Source organism: Rhinolophus sinicus, chromosome 16, assembly GCF_057876585.1.
Source record: "Rhinolophus sinicus isolate RSI-liver-muscle chromosome 16, RSI-T2T, whole genome shotgun sequence".
Taxonomy (NCBI): Eukaryota; Metazoa; Chordata; class Mammalia; order Chiroptera; family Rhinolophidae; genus Rhinolophus; species Rhinolophus sinicus.
The window spans coordinates 79,845,437-79,868,426 of record NC_142516.1 but is presented as its reverse complement, the minus strand read 5'-3'; the positions used below and the strand labels follow the sequence as shown (position 1 = coordinate 79,868,426).

The window sequence follows — 22,990 nt, the reverse complement described above, 5'->3', positions numbered from 1 at the left end:
AGCACGGTGGCAGCGTGTGCGTGTGGGTGTGGGTGTGCTTTGCTTAGCAGGTTTTAGATTATATTAAAGAATGCATGCTTGGCAGAAAAGTAAAAATATTCACCCCTTCCAATATCATAAAGCAATGTCCTCTGCATGGAGGGACGTCTGTTTGGCAGGGATGCTCCTGCCTTTGGCTGTCCATGTGCATTTTTTTAAAGACCTTTTGGGAACAAGAGGCAGGGTCCGATTCAGGCTGTCAGGAATCTGGTGTCTGCTGATGACATAAATACAGCTCAGAGCTGGATAAAACCTATGTGTGCTGGGGCACCCACGTGCTTCTGCAGAAAGAACTCTGTCCTCCGGTCCCGCTGGCAGGGCCGCCTGGAAATGGCCGAAAGTGACAGCCACCCGGCTCCTGAATAGCAGTGTCGGGTTTGGTCCAGGCTAAAGGCAATAAAAAATGTGTTCTCTCCTCACCTAAATCAGTTTGAGCAGCTGCCTGCGTGGACAGAGGGAGACGCAGGCCTCCACCCAGCGTCTGCTGGTGAGTTTGTCAGGCAGCTCCGCCTGTGTGGGAGCTGCGGGGGAGAATGCCTTTACGAGGCCCGTTCTCAACTTCTGTTCATTCTGGGTACTTTGTTCATGAGACTTTCTGCCACCGGGGACTCACCTTGGTTCTCTCGAGCTCTAGCCTGGGTCTTCTAACTGGGATGTTTGCATTCCCCCGGTCTGCCCTGCCCCAGAAGGGACCACATCGTTGAGACATTTTCCTTGGGACATCCTCAAGTCCTTAGTGTGCTATGAAGGAAATAAAGCAGAAGGGGGCATGGGGGTGGGGGTGGAGCAGCCTGTGAGGAGGTGGTCTTGGAGAAAAGGGCCACTGTGGGAAGGAGCCAGCCCCCAGGAGCTCGTGGGGGTAGAACATTCTGGAAGAGGGAGCAGCATGTGCAAAGGCTGGGGGCAGCCTGTGGGGGGTAGAGTGCAGGAGAGGCCAGGACCCCTTTCAGGCCACACTCTGAGCTGCCTTTTACACTAACTCTTGTGCTGCCCCTCCGTGCACTTCTGCCACTTGGTGAATCATCCTGGTTCTGCAAAAGTGTGAGCCCCAAATGTGGCGGTGTAGACACAGCTCAATCTTCTCATCCTTTGTAGGGCCGCCTGCACGGGGCTATGTCTGCTGCTGCAACATCCACTGGGCTGCGGTCTTCCAGGCTGCAAGGAGCCTGAGCATTGATTTCTTTTTAAAATTTAATTAATTCTTACCAGAGAAATTAATGCATGTGATTTTAAAGTGAAATAGTATTTGTCCCTTTGTCCCTGAGACACTGAGCTGCAGCTCAGCTGTTTTAGCCATTTTACTGATAGTTCCTGACAGTGTGGCTCTCGAGAGGTAATTGTATGGGGCCTATTTTCTCTCTGAAGCTTTCAGGAGCTCCCTTTGTCTCCCAGATTCCCACATCTCATCAGGACATGCCTGGTGTGAAGGTATTTTCTCATTCATGGCGCTGCTTTCGTGTCCTTGTGTTCTGGACATTTTCTTGTATGTAAACAATATATTTGTATAGCTCTTTCTATTTCTTTTTATTATTCTCTGATAATGCCTCCTATTTTCTCTCTCTTCTGGAACTCCTGTTAGATGTGGGCCTCCTGATTCGATCCTCCAGCTTTCTTATCTTTTCCCTCCCTATTTTCATCTCTGTCCCATTGTTCAACTTCTAGGAAGACTCCTCAATTTTATCTTCCAATCCTCCAACTGAGTATTTTCTTTCTTTCACCAAAATTTTAATTTTCAAGCTTGCATTCATTTTCTCAGGTTGTGTGTCGTTGTGACTTCTCCCCTCACAGGCTCTGGTTTCACACCTGTTTGGTCCACAAGGTCAATTAATTACCAACAGTGGTGAACATAGCCATTATCGAAAACTGAATCATGTAAACGTCATTAAGCTGTATTAAAAATAGCAATGAGAGTAAACATACTAAAACTCACTACTTCCCTGTGCATTTCACTATTACCTGTGCCCTGGAGGCCGCACACCTGTCGTGTCTGTGTGGTGGAAATATTATACACTGGTGCACTGTTGTGCATCTCATCGTGTCTCTCTGTTCAGTGACATCATGTCGGGAGCTGGAAAGCAGCATTTACACCCCGGATGTCGGCATACGCTGCAGCGCAGGGCACCGACCCGACCCCTTAGCCGATGCTAAGGTTTGCCTGCACCTCACTGGTTATGCCCATCTGTTTTCTTTCTAGTTTCTAAGATTTGTTAACACCCTTATGGGCTGTCATTCTCTCCCCATTTTTATCCTTATGGTTTATGTCTATTGGAGTGTCGTTTTATCCCGTTTGAGGAGAGAGTTGAGATAAATCTCTGAAGTGCCCAGTTCCAAAGAGGGCTGGCCCCGTCTCCTACATCCAGGTTTTAAGCCTGGCTGCAGCGTGCGTCACAGGACTTCCCACAGGACTGATTTCTATCAGGGACCTAAGTAGGAATTTGTTCTTGTTGTGGGGCCGTTGCAAACCATTTCCCTGCAGTAGAGATGGCTCCATGTTGCATCTGGGGGGAAATGAAACACCCCGGGGGCCCGACAGCCAGAAGGGCACCGGGCTGTGGGCACCGTGCATAGGGCCTCACACATGCTCAGGAAGAACCTCTCCAAGCTGGTGTTTTTTGTTTTTGTTTGTTTGTTTTAAATAAACTTTACTTTTAAGAACATTTTCAGATTCCCAGCAAAATCGAGCATAAAGTACATGGAGTTCCCATGTACCCCCCCCCCCCCCCCCCATGCATAGCCTGCCCTGTATCAACACCCCACTCCAGACTGGGGCAAGTCTGCCGAGCTCTGCCTGTTCATCCCTCCCGTACCTGTAACCCTGCCAGCCACTGACCGTCTTACTGCCCTGATTGGGGCCAGTCCTGGAAACCCTTCCCTGTTTGGGAGTTCAGAGCAGAGAAGCTTTGGGGTGCCCTTGTCACCTACTGATCAATCATACAGAGAAAAGGTCTCCTCGGGAAAACTAATGAGACTGTGCTGTTGGATGTACCCACGTGTTCTCTGGAACAGACATATTTAGAGATATTCAGAGAGAGCACAGCCTTGCAGACTGGCTGAGCTTCATGTATCCAGATATAGCCGGGACAGAAAGGTTGGGGAGCGTGAAACGGGAGAGGCTGGATGGAAGGTAGACCAAGGTCATCCATTTAGGTTTAATCCTAGTGAGAAACATTTCATGTGGGGAAATGATATACTCTGGTTTATGTTAAAAACATTATTCTGGCTGCTGCTACTATTTGGTAAATGCATTACGGGAGATTATATCTGACTACTGATAATAAAAATCTGAAAACAGTAATTTAAAGGGATTAATAGTTTATTAGCAGCTCTAGGGTAGGCAGAAGAAAGCAGATGTAAAGTCTCCAGTATGTTGGAAGGGTCCCTGATTTTTGTGAATTTCCACTTGGTTCTTAGAATGAGACCCTTATCTTCATGTTAACAAGGTGGCTTCCAGAGCTCCAACCATCAAATTTGCATTCCAGGCAGGAAAAGGAGGAAAGGCTGAAAGCAAAAATGCAAGCACTAGCTGAGCCAGCCTCCTTTAAAGAGCTTTCCTGGAATTGCTACCTAATAACTTCTGTTCACAGTTCTTTGGCCAGACCTGCCACCAGGTAAACTGGGAGATGCGGTTAGCTGGCCACACTGCCATCCCAGGTAAAATCAACATTCTGTTAATGAAAATGAAGGGATGTGGGTTCTGGGGCAGGAAACCAGAGATCTCTGCCACAGGCAGCAAGAACGGAAGCAGGGTGAAGGGGTAGGAGGCTGTGGAAAGGTCAGGATGGGAGGTGGGCTTTGCTTAGATTGGAGTGGTGGTGGTGGAAATGGACCTGGAATGAGCTAGGTGAACGTCTGGCGCTGCCCAAACCGTCGGCATCGTCCACACAGACAGCTCTTCGTACAGACCCCGGGGTACTGTGTCTGTGTGAGATTTCTGTAGAGTATTTAGCAATCACTGGACACTGGGATTGCTTAATAAATGGGTCACATTGGTAACACGGCACAGCATAAGAGACCTGACCTAGCCTGGGCTTCTGACGCCACTTTGTGCCTCCCTTCCCTACTGAGGGCAGGAGAGCAGGGTCTCCACCCAGGGCCCCGGGGGCTGAGGGTGAGTGTGTCTGTCACAGGTGAGTGCCTCTGAGAGCTCCTCTGGGTGGGTGGGGCGGGTGGGTGGGGGTGAGCGCTCATGGCCACTCCATGAGGCTTCCTCCCTTCTTCCCAGTGCACCTGATGTTGCATTTAGAGTTCAGGTTATGCCCTTGCTGCTGGGTGTCTGGGCCAACTGTCCCTCTGGATCCCCAGTGCAGGGCTTGGCGTGCAGACCGGCACCCATTTCTGTAAACAGTTGTTTTGGCTCAGCCACGCGCTACCATAGACGAGACTGTAGGACTCAAAAAGCTGATAATAATGCTCGTCTAGTCCTTTGTGGAAAAGGGGTGCTGCCTCTGCTCAGTATGTGCCAGTTTCTGGAGAAAACGAGGGATGGGTGTTCCCTGACTTCGGTGGCTGAGAGTCGATCTGGATGGGGCACAGATGCCAGGTGGATGGGGGCCTGGCCGGGTGGCCCTCCAGGTGGGAGAGAAAGTGCAGAGGGGGCGCCGCTGTGTGAGGCGGGCAGGGAGCAGCTGAGGCCCCGCGGTGCCGGAACCAGGCGTCTCCCCACGGGCAGATGCCTGTGGCGAAAGTCCCCAGGAGGTACTGCTTTATGAAGTGGAGCTGGGCAGTGGCTGTGCCCCAGGCACACACGTGAAAATGAAGAAGACTCTCTTTAGCCTAGAGAGCTGCTGAGGATGAGCGTGCTGCCTGTTGGACTTTGGGGGCCAGACAAGGATGCTAGGGGTTCAAGAGGGAACGCGGGAAGTGACTTCCTGGGTCGCATGAGGAAGTGGTTCGGGAGGACTTTCTGGAGGCAATGACTGACTAAATGAACAGAAAGACAAAACTTTTCCCAAAGGCTTCTTGGGAGGTTTGCTTTGGCCCAAGGTGTCAGGGAGCAAGGAGGGGGCAGGCGGCTAGACAGGTGCTGGTTTGTGGCAGGTTGTGGGGGGCCCCAGGGAGGCTGACCCAGAGAGGCCTGTGGGAGGGAAGGGGGAGTGAGGAAGCTTGCTGCCACTTGGACGTCCCTGAGGGATGGTGAAGTCAGGAGGCTGGCAGTGATGGTGGGGTGAGGGGAAGGTTCCGGAGAGGATCCCAGGGTATCAGTGGGACCGATAGAGCTGGAGGTGTGTTGGCTTGGTGGGTATGGCCAACTCCTAGGGCCTCTGAGGAAGGGGAGTGGGGGAGGTGGGCTGCTTGATGAAGAGGAGGAAACTTCATGTGAGGAAGTCAAGCACCAGTGGACCCCGTGGGGTCTCCTGGGAAACAGCGTGTCCACAAAGTGTGGGGTTTTGCTGTAACTTAAATGTATTCCTCAAATGTCATAGGCAAGGGTCCTGCCTCGCTCCGGTGGTGTGTTGGTTTGAGCTTCTTCCAGAGATGTCTAAACAAGTCCATCTCAGAGTCTCATGGGATCTGCGTGCACACACGCACGCACATGTTTCAGCCTCTGTGCAGCCCTCTGGCCTTTTGCTCTGGCTGTCTTCCTTGATGACATTGCAGGACTTGGGAAACCAAAGTCTCCAAGGGAAACTGAAACCCTGCCTTTGCTCTGTTCCTTTCCATCGCATTACCAGCTGGACGCAGGCAGCCCACAGGGAGGCAGCTGGGTGGCCAGGCGGGCATTTGTCCCCCCATCTGGGGCTCCCTGTCTGTCCTATATTCCTGGTGGCCTCAGGGGCGGGAAGCACTGACTCCTGTAACTCCAGCTTTGCTGTGGGCATCTGGGGTGTGGTGTCTGTAGGGCTGTCCCCCTCAGAGCTCCCTGTGTCCCCACTCCCCTCCGCTCCTTGGCAGACGGAGCCCATGGCTGGCGCTGTGGTGAGAGCAGAGCTGTGAAGGATGTTGAGCAAACAGAAAGCAGGTGTTATTACCACACATCCTGACTGGTAACCCCCTCCTTTCCACTTTCTTCCAGAATTTCCCCAGAAGGTTGTAAAGAAGCACACTGTTTAAGAACAGAACCAGGAGGCCTTTGCAGCGGTGAGAGCCGCCTGACCCCACCCGGTGTGCCGGGAAATGTGGGTCCGTGGGGGTCACAGCACCCACCAGCTCCAGGCTGTGCTGCGAGTCACAGCCCCAGGACTCTGAGCTGCGTGCACCGGATACCCACCATTGGCCTCCACTGTCCACAAGCATTTGCTGCCGAAGCCTGCCCTGCGGCCCCTGCCAATGAGGATGTGTGCCCCCGTGGGCGGAGTGCTCACTGCCCTTGTGGTGATGTTTGGGACAGCAGTGGCATTTGCACCCGTACCTAGGATCACCTGGGAGCACAGAGGTGAGGGAGCACAGGAGCCTGTCAAGTGCTGAGAGCACCTGCTCGTGATGTTCAGATGCGCGTGCGCTGTTTCCATGCTGGCGCTGTGCTCTCGGCACTTGTGTGTGAGCTGGGTGCCTGCACTGCCGCATCAGAGAGGCTTCCATAACTGGAAGCACTCCTGGGCCTTGTGCAGGGCCCACTGATCTGGGTTCTAAACCAGGGTGCCCCTGAAAGGAAGCTCACCTCCCTGTGCCTGGTGACGTTGGTGCCCACTGCCCAGGCACAAACCACAGTGTCCTGTTTTGAGCACATGACCTGCAGCTCAGCTTCAGGCCAGTGGTTCTCATTTGCTGTTTACTAGTTTCTGTTGTATTTGTTTCCTCTCTTGGGAGCTGTGTCTCGGGACCCCAGTCTTCCAGGCTCAGTGGCCCTGAGCGAGGTGACCCTCCAGGGCTGGGCTGTCCATGCTGGGCTCTGGGCAGTAGGTGTGCTGGGAGGGCCTTCATCCCCCGTGGCTCTGTCTCCAACACTGGCACTTACAAGAGCAGGAAGCGTGAACCCCTAACCCCTGAGTGAAACGAGAACTTGGTAATAAACGGAAAGCCAAGGTCAAAACACATGTTTGCTGGGATGGTCAAAAAGAAGAAACAGCTCCTTGGAAACAATGCTGATACGTTTATATTACCCCTAATAGCTAACCGTTGCATTCCTCTTATTCCTAACTACGTAGCTATTGATGCAATTGCCTAATAAGGGGAAATGTCAGTTCTTTCTCTGTTTTGTAAGTTTGTGGTGGGGTTAAGGGATATACTCACTGAAGTAGATTTTATCAAAGGTTTTGAGGTAAATCTTTTTTTTCCTGAATAAGAAAATCCTAAATAGTTAAATTCTTTGTGGAACTGATCTGTGGCTGATTCCACACACATGGACCAGAGTTTGGTAGGAGGTGAAGTGAGCAGCCACAAGATGCTTGAGGTATCTGGCCTGCAGTCTCCTAGGAACTCACGAGGTCACATTGCTGGGAGGTCACATTGCCGGGAGGTCACACTGTCAGGAGGTCACACTCCTGGGAGGTCACAAGCTAGAAGGTCACACTGCCTGGAGACCACACTGAGTTCAGGCTTTGGAACTCTGGGCTGCAAGGAGCAGGAAGGGAAGTCAGACCATAGCACTGGGCAAGCACAGTGACTCTGGGCCTCACTGGGGTGCCATGTGCTTGGTGGCTGCCCCAGTGGGTCTGCTCCACCCAGTGGTGCCCAAGCTCTGGCCCCGGCCGGGGGCTGGACTCTGTGGCAGCGGATTCATGCCACGGCCCTGGGGACATGGCAGTGCACCAAAGGGAGACCAGGTGCTCAGGGTGTGTCCAGGCTCAGGAATGTCTAATGTGCCACCATCTCCCGCCCCTGTCTCCCCAGAGGTGCAGCTGGCAGAGTTTCACCAGCCCGGCATCTTCAACTACTCAGCCTTGCTGCTGAGCGAGGACGACGACACCCTGTACGTGGGCGCCCGGGAAGCCGTGTTTGCCGTGAATGCCTTCAATGTCTCCCAGAAGCAGCGCGAGGTATGGCCTGGTGCCGTCGGTCTGGGCTGCAGACCTTGCAGTGTTTTCTTCTGGAATCGGCACACTTGGCTCCTCCTTTCCTGGTCCCGTGGCCTGTGCGCCTCATGGCTGGCCTCGCATGCGTCCTGCGTCTGGAGCGCAGCCTCCCCTCCTGCCAGCAGGCCAGGGGCCCTGTCATCCTAAAGCCCCCTTCCTGCCTATGGTCACGCAGCCCCATCTCGAATGTCCCTTGGCAGCCTCGCCCAGGGACCACCCTCTTTTCAGCTTGGGGTTTTGACGTCTTTATTACGGACAGTCGCAGGGTACACAGGAGTAGAGGGAATGACGCCACAGACTGTGCCCATGGCAGCTCCTGCAGGCGGGCTTGGCCCCTCGTCCTCCCTCCCGTCCCCCCTCTGCTCCATCCACGACTTTGAAGCAAACCCCAGGTACACACTTGTCATTTGTGTTTCCCTGGGCATCTCCCAAAGGAAATGACTCCTTTTCTTCAAAAATAACCAAAATACCAGTATCACATCCAAGAAATTAATGCCAAATAATCAGTGTTCAGATTTCAGACTCGCAGATAAATGAGGTTTGACTATTCAATTTGAATCCAGTGGAGATCAGGCCATCCAAGTCCCCAGGCACTCTGTCCTTCGGGGCTCCCTGGGTCCCCTCACTGGGAGAGCCACTCTGTAGTCCTGCTGGCCCTCAGCCTCAGTCTGGCTTCTGGTGTCCTTAGTATAGGCAGGTCATGCAGCCACTGAGGCAGCTGAATGCCGTGGCACCCAGTCCGTGGCCGTGCAGTCTGGAGCCACGTGTGCACCAGAGATTGCAAAATGGGGAGTTCCAAATCTCCCCTTCCTTCTGCGTCTGTGACCGGAAATCGCCTTTACAGGGGAAATGCCCGTCACTGGCTCTTCATGTCCCCCAGGCCAGTTCCTTTGGAAATGGTAGGATTGGTGCTTGAAACCTTTGCTTTTATTTACCGGTTTTCAAAATGCTGAGTGAGTTCTCTCCAAAGGGAGACAGTGACTTTTCTGATTTTTCAGTATGACCACAGACTCGTGGATTTAAATGTTTTGAAGTCCCTTGATCCATTTTCAGCCAGCTCCTCACTCGGTGCTCAGATTGTCCCTTCCCTGGCTGGTGGCAGCCCTCCTTGCTTTCTGAGCCCTCGGTGGTCGGCGTGTCTTCTCAGTCTCTGAAGTCCAGGTGCCTCAGGTTCATCTTGTGCATTTCCTGTCTCCAGACCTCTTGTTTTTTTGTTCTGTTTTGTCTCACGCTCTAGAGTCTAGCATAGTGCCTAATTTCTGTTTGACACGTAAGTGAAATTCTGGTCACTATCCTTTGAAAACAAAGTGCACATGTGACCCCCTGGGTGCTCAGTGAGAGCCGCTCATTGCTCTGTTAATGGCATCACTGTGAGCCCTTGGGGTGAGGGAGAGGCTGTAGGGCCTCCTATGTGTAAAAGAGAAGAAAAAGTTAAAAAAAAAAAACATACATATACACACACACACACACACACACACACACACACACACACTCACACATTTCTTTAGCATTAATCATGGGCCAGCACACAGCAGATGGGGCAGAGCTGTGGGAGCCTTCCGTCCTGCGGCCGCTGTGTTCCATCCTCTGGAGGGTGAGGGCCCCTCTGGCCTCAAGGTCCTGATCACACGTCTACTGGCGTGAGAGGCGGGAGCTCAGGTCTTGGCAGAGGCTCTCGACCTGAGGGCGGGGTTGGTCTGGCGCCCTCGACAGCTGCCGTTACGTAAATTAACAGAATCATAATCCTGTCCTTCTGCTGAGAGTGGATGTAAATGTCAAGGCTTTTTTTTTTTACTTTACAGTCACATTTGAATGGATAAAAAACCCACTTCGATGTGTGAAAGCGTGTGTATGTTAGCTTTTGGATAAATATAACCCTCCCTTCTTGCAGTAGTTTGCCGTTTGCTGCTGTTTGCAGTGAATAACGGGGTCTGGGATCGCCCTTTGCGGCCCTGTTGGCTCCGAGACAAGGAAGCCAGTGGGAGCCTTCACAGGCCCCGATGCTCCTTGGCTGCAGCGTTTGCTCTCTAAGCCTCGCTCTGCGATCTCAGATTTCGCTGTCTCGGGGGGAGTATCTGCTCTCAGTGCCATTGTGTGCTTTGTAAACTGTACATTCTTATGCCAGTATCTCCTTTCAAAAGGGGGCTATGCACTGAAATGACTCTCATTCCTCCTACCAGGCATATTGGAAGGTCTCAGAAGATAAAAAAGCAAAATGCGCAGAAAAGGGGAAATCAAAACAGGTAATTATTTTTGCAAGCTACCAAAAGACACCCCGGTATTTCCTAGTTATTTTCACCTTCTGAAAACCTCTCCTTTTAGAACGCAGCCTGGCGTTTTGTTCAGGTCCCTCAAGAATGACCTTGCATGTCATCCATCCCTTTATTCCCAAACGGGAAGATTGCGTCTCCCAAAGCAAGTGCCAGACATAGTAGGCTTTTTTCTTTAATTAGTTCCAGATAGTAGGCATTTGAGAAATACTTTTTGAAGTTGAACTAAATTGAATGTATTCCAATAGCCTAAAACTCTGGAAAACGATTTCTGATGCCTGTTGGCTCCTGGTGTAAGATGCAGGGTTTATGTCTCCCAGTACCCCATCAGCCTGGAGGGGTTGCTGCAGGATTTCTGGGTTTTGGCAACACCCATCCCTTGAAAACCTGTTCCTTCTGTAGGAGATCCTGGGTACCTCAGTGTGGTGGCCATGCAGGGAGTTGTGGGGCGCGTGTCAGGGTCAGTGTGCTGGCCAGGCGAGGGGCTGGGCCGAGTGTCCGTCTCTCCGAGCTCTGGGTTACTCCCCACCTCCTGCTGGGCTGGTGTCGGGGTCTCAGAGTCTCAGAGCCCCTTCCTCCTCGAAAGTGGGTCAAGATAGCTGAGTTACGGCAAATTTCAGCAGTGGTTGGCTAATTTCAAAACAATTAAAACATTTTTTTAAAAGATAAGTGATTTCTTTAGCCAAATGCTAAATACTTTCACTGCAGTCAGTAAATCTGAAGTTACTTTAGGAAATGAGGGAAAGTGCAGCCATTTCAATGTAATCACAGATGTCGCAGGGAGTTGTCTCCCAGCTAAATTAGACCAGGGCCTTGCCCGCGTGGAGGCCGTGCAGCAGACAGGGATCCCTCCCAGCTCTTGTGGGGGAGGACGCATTACTCCCAACCAGTTTAAAGGCAGTCACAGCACAAAAACTTGACTGAGCAGAGATAATTTCAGACTGTAGCACATATAATCCAAGTACATTTCAGTCTAAAATAGTGAGTGGGTCCCTAAGTGGCATCTGGTTTCCTGCTGGCCTTTCTGATGTGGAGCCAGGCTCGGAGCCCCCTCATTAGCCCAGCCTCTCCCCTGGGCTGGGCGGGCCAGCCACACCCACTCCTGAATTGCTGTTTCCAGTTTTATGTGTTGGGGTGAGGAAGGTGGGGTCCCCCAGAGACAAGGAAGGCCTGGGGGATCCTGCCCAGCGTGCACCTCTACAGGCCTGGCGACAATGGATGGTTTGTGTGTCCAGTGAGAGTAAAAGCATTTTTTCTGTGGTGAGTGGATAAGACTTAAGGTCAGCTGCCATTGCGTTTCAGCCAGCACATACTTGCTGGGTATAAATTAGTGCCTGCAGTGAAATCCATGTGGCACCTGACAGCCAGCCTATGGGTGCTGCAGAGACAAAAGCACTCAGGCCACTTGCAGATTGAGGTTTGTCCAGGGGCGGGTTGGTATCTCAGAGAGCCTGCTCTCACTGTGGCTGGCAGGTCGAGCTGGTGCTGGAAGGTGGAATGCATCCGAGACCACGGTGAGAGGACACAGTCAGTGCACAATGCGGGCGGTCATCAGGGAGCGAATGTTGGCACGTGCCTTGCTGGCTCTGAGCTCTGCAGTGAGCGGTGTGACCTGTGTGGGTGGTGGAGGGTGTCCCGTGGAAGCTGGTGGTGGTTGACCCGGGCATTTCTCCTCCTCGTAGACAGAATGTCTCAACTACATCCGAGTGCTGCAGCCGCTCGGTGCCACTGCCCTTTACGTGTGTGGGACCAACGCCTTCCAGCCAGCCTGTGACCACCTGGTAAGACCTGGGCCCCTCCGCTGGTCAGCATTACAGCAGCGTGGGGCTCCACACAACAGAAGCCTGTTTTAACTGCCAGCTGTGTGTGTGAGGAGGGGCTCCAGCCACTCGCTGCCGCCTGCAGGTCCTGGTGTCCTGTCTGTGAACCACTAGAACTGGGGGCAGCGTGCAGGCAGGACCCATGGATCATGGCCCATGGTGTAGCGCCAGCCATGGGGGACCTTCTGGGAACTGCACTGTTGACAGAGACACCAATGTGACCTGATCCAGTATCTTGCCTCCTCTTTTTCATGTTTTGTGTTTTTTGAGGGAGAGCTCCCTGTTACGTGGGTCTGGTCAAGTGGAAAGTCATGATTTCTAGTCCTAGACTGCAAGTTCTTGGTTCACATATGTTATGGGCTGAATGATTGTGTCCCCCCAAAATCCATATGTTGAAGCCCTAATCCCCCTTGGTATTTGGAGATGGGCCCTGTGGAGAGGTGACTGAGGTTAAATGAGGTCATAGGGAGGAGTCCTGATCCAATAGGATTGATGGCCTTATAAGCAAAGGAGGAGACACCAGAGATCCCTCTCCGTGTTCGGACACAGCGAGAAGGTGGCCGTCTGCAGGCAGGAGAAGAGTCCTCACCAGGAATCAATCGTGCTGGTTCCCTGACCTAGGCCTTCCGGCCTCCAGAGCTGTGAGGAATGATTGTGTGGTTGAAACCACACAGTCTGTGTGCTTTGTCCCAGCAGCCTAAGCTGACTGGGACAGCATGTCCACCAGCCTGGCCTTGGGCTGTCACCACCCGGTGTCTGCTTTTGGGATGCAAATTTCTCCCAGCTTTGCAGATGCTGGAACGCACCCCATTTGAGGAGTGACAACAGGACACAAGGATGCTGAGCTGTGTTAGAAGCAGAACTGTCTCCGTCCCTCACCTGCATCACATCCTTGACTCTCCCTACGTGTTGAGACCCTCGGCCCTCAAAGACAGACTTAGTTTCTTTTTCCATAAGGGAAACATTTTGTACATCAAAGAATTTCCTGGCTGAACTCTAGTAATCAGAAGCTTAAAATACTGGAATTTAAACTTAAATTTCACAGACATGTCCGTGGTTGAGGTCAGGGAATCATGTATTTCTTTTAAATCTAGACCTATAATCTTTCCCAGTATTTCTAATAAATCTTTTTAGGCTGACAGAAAAATTGATACTGTACATGTGTCCTAACCACCAAGATTGCACATTTATTAGGAACGAGTGTGTGCACATGCTGAAGTGTGACCCATGACCCCTAAATGTTTTCACAAGCATCTCCTAAGAATAATGACATTTTCCTACATATTTAAGTTTGTCATTGTATCTAAAATTTCCAGTAATTCCCCAATTTCATTTCCTCTCCAGTCTCCGTTCAGATTTCTGCCAAGAGCCCCCCCAAACATCTCTAGAGATGTGATCAATGATTCACATCAGTGGGGTGCGCTGTCACCCCAGGTCAGACTTCCTAACCTAAGAGGTGACAACCTGTACATTTTAAGCAGCCTGACGAAAATGTTACTACAGCTCTTCGTCGCCCCTGAGCCCTGGCCTCTGTGTCTGAAACCGTGTCTCCAGTCCCCTCACTGTGACAGATGGGTTTCCAGCAGCTCACACATCCTTTCTTATCTTTGCTGCCTGGACGGGTTTCTCCTCTCATTTGCTGGTTTTTCACTTTTTTTTTTTTCTATAGTTCTCCTCCTGGGATGTGCTTTCTTACTGTACTTTGTATAAGCTTCTCATGTGTGCATGGATGGAAATGCCTCATCTGTCATTTTGCAGGCATTTCCCCTAGTTTGTCACTTGTTGAGCTCTGTCCCACTTTTTCTGCCGTGTTTCCCTGAAAATAAGACCTAGCCTGACAATCAGCTCTAATGCATCTTTTGGAGCAAAAATTAATATAAGACCCAGTCTTATATTATATTATGTTATATTATATTATATAATGTTATATTATATTACGTAAGACCCGGTCTTATAGTAAAATAAGACTGGGTCTTATATTAATTTTTGCTCCAAAAGACACATTAGAGCTGATTGTCTGACTAGGTCTTATTTTCAGGGAAGCACGGTGTGTACAAAAGCTGTCCAGTTTTTCATGTGTGGCATCTGTCTGGTTTTTTTCTCACATGGTATTGGGTTCTCTCATCAGTTAAGGAGAGATTGTCCCAAGATACCAGAAAGGTGTATATCTTGGTGGGTGGAATTAGGTAGAGATTCTGCTGTTTTTTTCCTGATACCTGTTTATTCGACAGTACAGTCCACTGCTTTGAATGCCATCTTTGTTGATACTAAAATCCTGCGTGCGGCCTTCCATTCACTTACATATTCAGCTTGTCCTGGCTGCTTTACGATCCTACAGCCACCGGCATGACCATCTTCATCTCATAGATGAGTAAACTGAGCCTCCAAGATCTTGAGTAACTCTCAAGGGTGTCAGCGTTCCGGGGTACCGGGGTGACGGCGTTCACACCTGGGCTTCCCATGGCTGGCCGCACACACGCTCTTCCCTTGGTCCCCTCAGAATAGCAAGTCCAAATTAAATGATACAACAAAGATGCATTATTACTACAGAAATTCAGATATTTTGCGATACTCTTTCTTTTCAAGAACCTAACGTCCTTTCAATTTCTGGGGAAAAATGAAGATGGCAAAGGAAGGTGTCCCTTTGACCCAGCACAAAGCTACACATCTGTCATGGTCGGTGAGTCATCCTCTGGGATACCTGTCACTGGCAGGGCTGTGCTGTCGTGTTGAGCACACACAGGACACTCAGTACCTCTCCCTTCCCAGTAGTCTCCCCGTTTCCCTTCTGTATTCACTGTCCTCACGAAGGTACGTGTGCGTCTCCTTAGGCCATCTGACAGGAGCTTTAGAATTCATTGTTCAAAAAGGTAGCCAGACCCACCACGGTCCACGAGTCCGATCTGTGGGGAGAGCTTATTTTATACCCATGGTTTGTGCAGGTCAGCGGGGTTACTAGGTCACGTGGAGTCGACAGTCTCATTTGAGGGGACATTGGTGACTGAGGCCTGGAGCGGTCTTGTGCACTGAGGCAAGCAGACTCTGAGCCTGTGCGCACCTGCTGTCATGTTCCTTAGTTTCCTGATGCAGGAATTGCTTGTTATTAACCCTGACTCTCATAAAGTACAGTTTAGTGCGTAGCATAAGACTATCCATGTCGAAGAAAGGAAACAGAAGGCACGTCCCAGAAGCAGGTGGTGGTCCCTCTGTGTCCTCGGAGGGGCTCATGTCGGGCTGTACAGGAAGGGGAGGTGTTAGGCATCAATCCCCTGCACTGGTGCTGACGCCCTTCTCCTCTTTCTTCCTGGGCCCTGAAGACGGAGAGCTTTATTCCGGGACGTCATATAACTTCTTGGGAAGTGAGCCCATCATCTCCCGAAATTCTTCCCACAGTCCTCTGAGAACGGAGTACGCGATACCTTGGCTCAACGGTAAGACGTGGGGGTGGTCATCGGAGGTGTGTTTCTACTCAGGCAGCTTCCTTGCCAGGAGAGACACCCCCTGCCCCGCTGTATTGCTCCTTTTGCTGGCTCAACATCACATGGGCATCCTAGAGCTCTTGTTAGCTGGTGTGGTGGGGGCACTGCCGGAGCTGCCCCAGGCTCCACAGCCAGCATCCCTGGGCTTCGGTATTTGCTTCTCCACTAAGAGAGCGCTGTTTGAAGGCCACCTTCACCACTCCTGCAAAATGGATCTGAGGGGCTTTCATAAAGTGATGGTCTGGTGGTCAGTGGGAGCTCAGGGTGGTCAGATCAGTGTGCGATGCTATCATGTTATCTCTGAACATCGTGTGTCCACATTGCATTCACGATGCAGACGGCTCCTGGCTGCTCACAGGAGGCTTTCGCCTGGACACTGTCCAGCAGGGCCTGGGCTTCGAAGCCTCCTAGACTGTCAAGGCGCGTGGTCTGGGAGACAAGGGATGGCAGGCTCCTCCTCGGTATGGGGTGGCCAGGCAGCCAGAGCCCTGGGGCCTGGACTTGGTGGTTGGCAGTTTCCATTTGAGGCACGTGTTGTTTAAACCAGCAAATGTACATCTGCTAGTAGGTCTCCGGGGACGGTGGGATCTGGATCGCTGGGCCCCCACGCTACCTGCCAGTGGGGAGGCTCAGTCTTGTGTTCTCCAGCTGGACCAGGAGGGTGTGCTTTAGAACCACATCCCGGGCAGCCCCTTGGGCTAAGTTGGCTGAGAAGGGTGCCACCTTCACTCCCGGACCCTGAACTTAGTTTGGGAAATGGCACATGCACTCTCCCATGTCTTGCAGGGAGGTGCTGAAGTCCCTCGTTGCATGCAGGGGTGTGCCCAGCCCCCTCCTTGTGTGCCAGGGGAGGTGGCCGAGGCCCTCAGTGTGTGCGGGGAGGTACCATGGCCCCTCGGCATGTTCAGGGACATGCATAGGTCCATGCATATGTGCAGGGACTTGCCCGGGGCCTTCTGTGTGCAGGCATTACTCAGTATCTCCCCTGCAGAGCCCAGCTTTGTGCATGCTGACTTGATTCGAGAGAGCCCAGACAGTGCCGAAGGCGAGGACGACAGGATCTACTTCTTCTTCACAGAGGTGTCTGTGGAGTATGAGTTTGTCTTCAAGCTGGTGATCCCCCGGGTAGCACGGGTGTGCAAGGTGAGGCCAGTCCCCCATTTCTCTTTGGTTCCACCCGTTGGCACAGCACATCTGAAGGATTAGTCACCTCGCCCAGGCCCACACTTCCTCCGTGCCACAGATACCAGTGTGGATATCCTTCCTCCTGCAGCATCTGGGATGCTCCCTGGAAACTGAGGGAGTTTGGCACCCGAGCCGCGGGAGATTAGCTTCCTGTCCTTGGGGGTTCTGCTTTTGATGCACCTTCCTCAGACCTCCCTAGGGTTACAGAAAGGTAGTTTTATTCCCTGTTAACCAAATTCTGTTGGAATTGGGATTTCACTATTCCATTGTGAAGTTGGGGAGGGCTGTGTTTTGTGTCCAAAATAAATAAGGACACTTCAATTTTATATACTTCTGCATCCATATTTCTGAGTTTCAGTATTTTTCTCCAGACTAAGTTACAGCAGGTATGTTTTATGTGTTTTTATGTCACTGAAAAATGTTTATGGAGAACCTGGCAGGTCCAAAGCACTGTGGCAGAAAACTTGGGTAGAAAGGAAGTGAAGATCCGACCTCCCGTGTGGAAGGTCTTTTGGGGAAGACCAGACCTGCACACATTGGCCTAAGAGAGACAGGAGCCAACGTGTCCGCTGGCTCCTGGTGCCATGGGTCGGTCACTCATGGATGGGTCGTGACACAGGCCGAAGGGCCAAAACAAAAGTGTGCAAGGACGGCCACTGTGAACCTGGGTGTGGGTAGATTCAAACAGTTGTTTTAGCTGCCATGGGTGACTTTTCATCTCCAGGGCTTTGTTGGTTGGTTTAATGTGTGACCCAAGCTGCCTGGGAGTGCTGCGGTCACGTCTTTGTGAGCAGCTGGCTCTCTTTTTCAGTTGTGGCTTCATTTTATTCAGGCAGAGCAATTCCGGGCCCGAGTGCCTCATTTATCACCTGCTCCCAGGGCCTCTGCCCTCACCTTACCACACACAAACTTGCGTTTCAGGGGGACCAGGGCGGCTTGAGGACCTTACAGAAGAAGTGGACGTCCTTCCTAAAGGCCAGGCTCATCTGCTCCAGGCCAGACAGCAACCTCGTCTTCAATGTGCTGAGGGACATCTTCGTCCTCAGGTCCCCAGGCCTAAAGGAGCCTGTGCTCTACGGAGTCTTCACCCCACAGCTGTAAGTGCCGGGCCGGCAGGGCTTCTCGCCTCACGCCCAGCCTCCAGGCACTCACGCGGCCCCTTCTTCCCCAGGAACAACGTGGGGCTGTCGGCTGTGTGCGCCTACAACCTGTCCACAGTCGAGGCAGTCTTCTCCCGCGGGAAGTACATGCAGAGCGCCACAGTGGAGCAGTCCCACACCAAGTGGGTGCGCTACAATGGGGCCGTGCCCACACCAAGGCCCGGCGCGGTGAGTGACAGGCGCCTGGGCTGCGGGAAGACCCAGAGCCTGGAACGCAGTGTGGGGCCAGCCATGCTGCACAGACCTTGTGCCACGCCAGGGTGTGGGTCAGTCCACGTAGGGAGTGGGCGTTCCCCTGGGACTGGGCAGGGCTACAAGCACACTCCTTTTCCTGTGTTCCTCTCTTTGGTGTGTTGCGTAATTGCCTTTGCTGCATACTGCCCAAACCGGAGTCTATTCTGGCTGGTGGGTGTTTTGTGGCATTAGCATTGCATAACATAATTAGGTCTGTTCCATTTTCTGTGTCCTGTAGAGAAACACATGATTTCTTGCAAAGAGATGAGCTGTATTCTCCATTCACTAATACGAATCACACTTTTGTCCCCTAAAAGTAGTGAATTTTATGTAGAAATCAGTTTCTAGGCCGATCGACTTCTTGGGTGATTCAGCTCTGTGTGTTCATTCTGTGACTGGTGTGTCCGGCTGTGTGCATGGCCCAGAGGTGGGGCTGTTACTGGAGGGAGCGGCCTGGTGCCTGGAGCTTACCCCTGGGGCCATCCTCCCCCGGGATGCACCGCCTCTGACACCAGTCCTCATTCCTTCTGTGCATATCATTAACTAAAACATGTCCCCTGGGAGTCAGGAATTTTGTGTTATGCCCACCAGGAGCCAGGACAAAAAAAAGAATCCTTCATGCTCTTGATCTTTATGCTCTTTAGAATTGGACCACTTTTTAGCGATTTTTACCAGTCTTCTTGTGGGAGAGCTAGCAAGTGATAAGTGTTTGTTTTTTTATTTCAAAAGCTTGATGCTTTTTTATTCATAAATAGATCAAAATTACTTCACTGACTATATGTCGTGAAACACAGTTACATCTTGTGGATAAAGACAGTTGCATTTCCTAGTGCGTTATAATTCTCTTCAGATTCCTGGGGAATGGCCATCTTGGTTTTTCCCCTTTTTCAAGAAATCCGCTGTGGAGGCTTCAGGTTCACGCCCCTGGTAAGCCCGGGCTTTGTGCAGAGTGTGTGGGGCTGTCTGTGGCGTGCGGTTTACAGTGGTGGTCTGCTCCTTGCAGTGCATCAACCGCGAGGCCCGGGCGGCCAACTTCTCCAGCTCCCTCAACCTGCCAGACAAGACGCTGCAGTTTGTGAAAGACCACCCCCTGATGGACGACTCCGTGGTGCCCATCGACAACAGGCCCAGGCTGATCAAAAGCGATGTGAACTACACACAGATCGTGGTGGACAGGACCCGGGCCCTGGATGGCACCGTCTATGACATCATGTTTGTCAGCACAGGTGGGTCCCAGCCCTGGTCACAGCCTTGGTAAATCTAGCTGATGTTTGCCGAGTGGAGCCAGCGTTTCCCCAGGTACCCCGAGTAATTTCTGTTTCTGAGATCTCTCCACACCTGGCTGGCTCCAGATCTCTGTGACCATCACACCACCTGGGGCACTGGTTAGAAATGCCAGTCCTGGTCCAGATCTGGAAATTCAGGTCTGGTGGGTCTGGGCTGGTACAAAGAGAGCCTGCGTGACAGCAGGCAGACAGCACGTTCGTCCACCGTGCCTCGTCGAGACCTGTCCTGACCTGCCGTGGGAGATGCTGCCTCCCTGGAAGCCCAGGGTCTAGGAAGCAAGTCTTTCTGGAATGGGAGTTGGTGGCCAGGTGCAGCAGCAGCTGGTGGGCGTCAAGGTTCACCCTGGGGGCTTTCCAGCTATGCCTCTGAGCAATTGGTGGGCTGTGCCCTCACGTGCCGCGGACCCCTCGAAGGATGGCATCCCCAGGGGGCCAGTGGACCAAAAGCCACTTATAATTTGATCTGATGGCACAGATCAGATCAGCTGTGCTGATAAGGGTGTTGGCGTCAACAATGAAACATTCGTTTATTCTTTTAAAACACTGGGAATTAATCCTTGCCACTTGAGTTTCTATTTATTTTGCCAGTGACTTTTCCTTTTTCTAACTCTAATGTAAAAATGCTGTCTGTTTGTACGTCTTGCTCAGGAAGCGAGTGGAGAGGGAGAAGGGTGACTGTTTGCTGCTGTGGCCGGCAGCAGGCAGCGCCACACTCGCCTTCTGGGGTGGGTCACTGACCTGTGCCTTGACCTTGCAGACCGGGGTGCCCTGCACAAAGCCATCAGCCTTGAGAACGATGTCCACATCATCGAGGAGACACAGCTCTTCCAGGACATGGAGCCAGTCCAGACCTTGCTGCTATCTTCCAAGCAGGTAAAGTGTCTGCATGGTTGGGCAGGGTGGCCTTCTCGTGGCCTTAAGCCTCGGTGATACCAGGGCTACGGCCGGGGAGGCCCCTTTGGCCCAGACGAGCCAACACTTGGGCTCTTACGGAAAGTTCTTCAGTGCACCGTGGGGTTTGGGATGGCGGGAAGGCAGACTGGGGAGATGGTACTTTCTCCTGAAAGTTGGCAGAACCTCCCTGAGTTGTTGGGGCCGACATGATGCTGGGGTGGAGGGTGGGGGTTGACCTACAACAAAAACACTTCCTGTGCCCTGAACTTGGTGAGGGTGAGACCCTGTCCATGGTACGCTGCTGATGCAGCTTACTCATCAGCATAGAAAACCTTACTCTGGGTACCACTCCCTCCCCTTAGACGAGGTGCGAACTCCTACATCAGGGTCGGCAGGTGTTTTCTGTAAAGGGCCAAGCATGAGTGTTGAGGCTTTGACGGCCCCACGGTCTCGGTCTCTGCCTTGTAGCACAAGAGTGGTGTGGATCAGCCTGGCTTTGTTCCTGCAAAGCCTTTGTTATGGACACTGAGCTTGCAGTTCATGAAATTTTCATTTCATGTCACAAATATTATTTCTTTGATTTTTCTTCAACCAATTAAAAATGTGAAACCAATTATTAGCTGGTAGGCTGTATAGAAACAGCCAGGGGGTTGGGTTTGCCCCGTGGACAGCAGGCTGTCCCCTGGCATCCATCCGTGGAGGCCTGGGGAATATGCACCCGTTTTATAGCTGGGCTGGAGCCATATAGAGATCACAGGCCAGGCTCCAGGTCTCCCGTTCTAAACCCTGGCTCCACGGTGCCTGCATGAGCCCAAGCAGGCCAGTCTTGCCTGTTTCCTGATCTGTACAATGGGGACAGCAGACCATACATAGGGGGGCCTGGCCTGTTGCCACCCTGTGACTGTGGCTGAGGATCTTACTTCTCCTTATGCGTATCCCCACATTGTGACCCTGAGCTAATGGCTTCTGGGACATTGGCAATGCCAGGGTTAGCACTGAAAATTGGAAGTGGGCCGTGTGTCATATTGCCCTTGGCCACCGGCCCGCCCATCACTTGGCCTTTCCCACCTGACCCTGTTTCAGAGCCTTGCTCCAGGGCCTCAGGCCTCGTTGTCCTACGCTGCTCTGCTGCTGAGCATTTCATTTTGACCTCTGCACTCCCAGCAGCCCTCCCTCGCCAGGTATGGGTGGGGCTTCACACTGGAAGGAGGTTGTCCCCACGGTCCCTCAGGGATTCCTCCCTGCCTCGTTCTTGGCAGGGGTCTCCACCCAGTTTGGGGGGCCTCCCTTGGCTCCGGGCAGTGGGCCACCTGACGTTGAAAGAAGGAGCTGCAGAAGCCCTTCCCACCGCCACCATGTCCCTCAGTTGCTGGGGCCAGCACCCTGGAGGCCTCCAAATTGTTGAGTACTCATCAGAGCAAAGGTTGGACCTCAGCGCAGACATGTGTTGAAAACACAGCACTGCTCTGTTCCATAATGTCATTCAGGGACCCAGGCTGGCCGAGACCGTGCTGTCTTAAACCCAAGGCTTTTGGAACACTTGGGTGCCGATCCCATAGGTGGAAGGAGGAAGGAAGGGAAGGAGGCAGGGGCAGGTGTGGGTGGTTATGGGTCAGTCCTCTGCTCACATGCCTTGGTCCAGGACTTGGTCATGTGGCCACGTCCAGGGTGGGGGCTGGACTTATAAAAAGCCTGGTGCCCAAGGGAACAGGTTGCCTCTCCCCACAGGAGCCCCCTGCACTGGGTGTGGCCCTGTTGCATGGAATAGGTAGAAATGCACCCTGCACACCATGGCTTCCCACACCTTCTCCTAAAGCCGGTGGGCTCAGGATGAGTTGGCAGTGGCCGCAGCGCTGCTGGGCCAGCATGAAGCGGTGTGTTCAGGGGTGAAAAGAGCTCCCCCATGCACCCAGGCACGTCCCAGCTGCAGGCAGACGTGCCCCTGGGCTCCTGCCCTCACATCCCTCACCTGACCGCTGCCATCAGTTAAGACAACTTTAGGAGGAGGGCACCACAGGCTGATGTACACAGTGGCCTTGAGCAGAAGCGTGTCGAGTGTGACTTGGAGTATGGCTGCCAGACCGCAAGGTCTGAGTCAATCATGCCTGGCCTCTTGTAGAAAACTGGTGAGCACCTGCTGCAGGGCTGTGGATGTACAGACAGGACCGCACACAGCCCCTCCCGTTTCCCATAGGTGCTGTCCTTGTCACTGCCTCCTATCACCTGGTGGCAAGTGCATTTGGTTTGTTTTTGTATTGTAAATGGACACCACATAAAATTTAACTGTTTTTACGTGTGCTCAGCAGCGTTAAGTGCATTCCCATTGTCATGCGGCCATCGCCATATCCATCTCCAGAACTTTGTCGTGTTGCAGATCTCAGACTGACCCCATCACACACTAAGTCACCAGTCCTTCCGTCCCCCAGCCCCTGGCACCCACCACTCTACTTTCCATTTCTGTGATTTGACTACTCTAGAGACCTTGTATAAGTAGAATCAGATAATATTTGTCCTTTTGACCTATTTTGTTTAGCATCGTGTCCTCAGGTTCATTCGTATTGTAGCATGTATTAGAATTTCCTTTTTGAGACTGAATAATATTCCATTGTATGGATGGACCACAGCTTGTTTATCCGCTCATCTGTTAGTGGACGTTTGGGTAGCTTCCATC

At 52.2% G+C, this 22,990-nt stretch overlaps 1 protein-coding gene across 8 annotated transcripts in view; it reads left to right on the top strand.

The window, feature by feature from the left end:
- The window catches only part of LOC109435722 (semaphorin-4D), a 95,333-nt gene that overhangs the window by 66,320 nt on the left and 6,023 nt on the right, over positions 1–22,990 (top strand). For 7 of the 8 annotated variants that reach the window (XM_074330200.2, XM_074330204.2, XM_074330203.2 and 4 more), the window contains 11 exons: positions 6,053–6,412; positions 7,810–7,955; positions 10,172–10,234; positions 11,944–12,042; positions 14,668–14,761; positions 15,399–15,512; positions 16,552–16,703; positions 17,667–17,842; positions 17,917–18,073; positions 19,143–19,365; positions 20,183–20,298. In XM_074330200.2, the coding sequence (XP_074186301.1) occupies positions 6,307–6,412; positions 7,810–7,955; positions 10,172–10,234; positions 11,944–12,042; positions 14,668–14,761; positions 15,399–15,512; positions 16,552–16,703; positions 17,667–17,842; positions 17,917–18,073; positions 19,143–19,365; positions 20,183–20,298 (1,446 nt within the window). In that variant the 5' untranslated portion in view covers positions 6,053–6,306. Of the gene's footprint in view, positions 1–4,033; positions 4,167–6,052; positions 6,413–7,809; positions 7,956–10,171; positions 10,235–11,943; positions 12,043–14,667; positions 14,762–15,398; positions 15,513–16,551; positions 16,704–17,666; positions 17,843–17,916; positions 18,074–19,142; positions 19,366–20,182; positions 20,299–22,990 lie in introns of those variants that run through there. The other variant, XM_074330207.2, reaches the window with a different exon arrangement.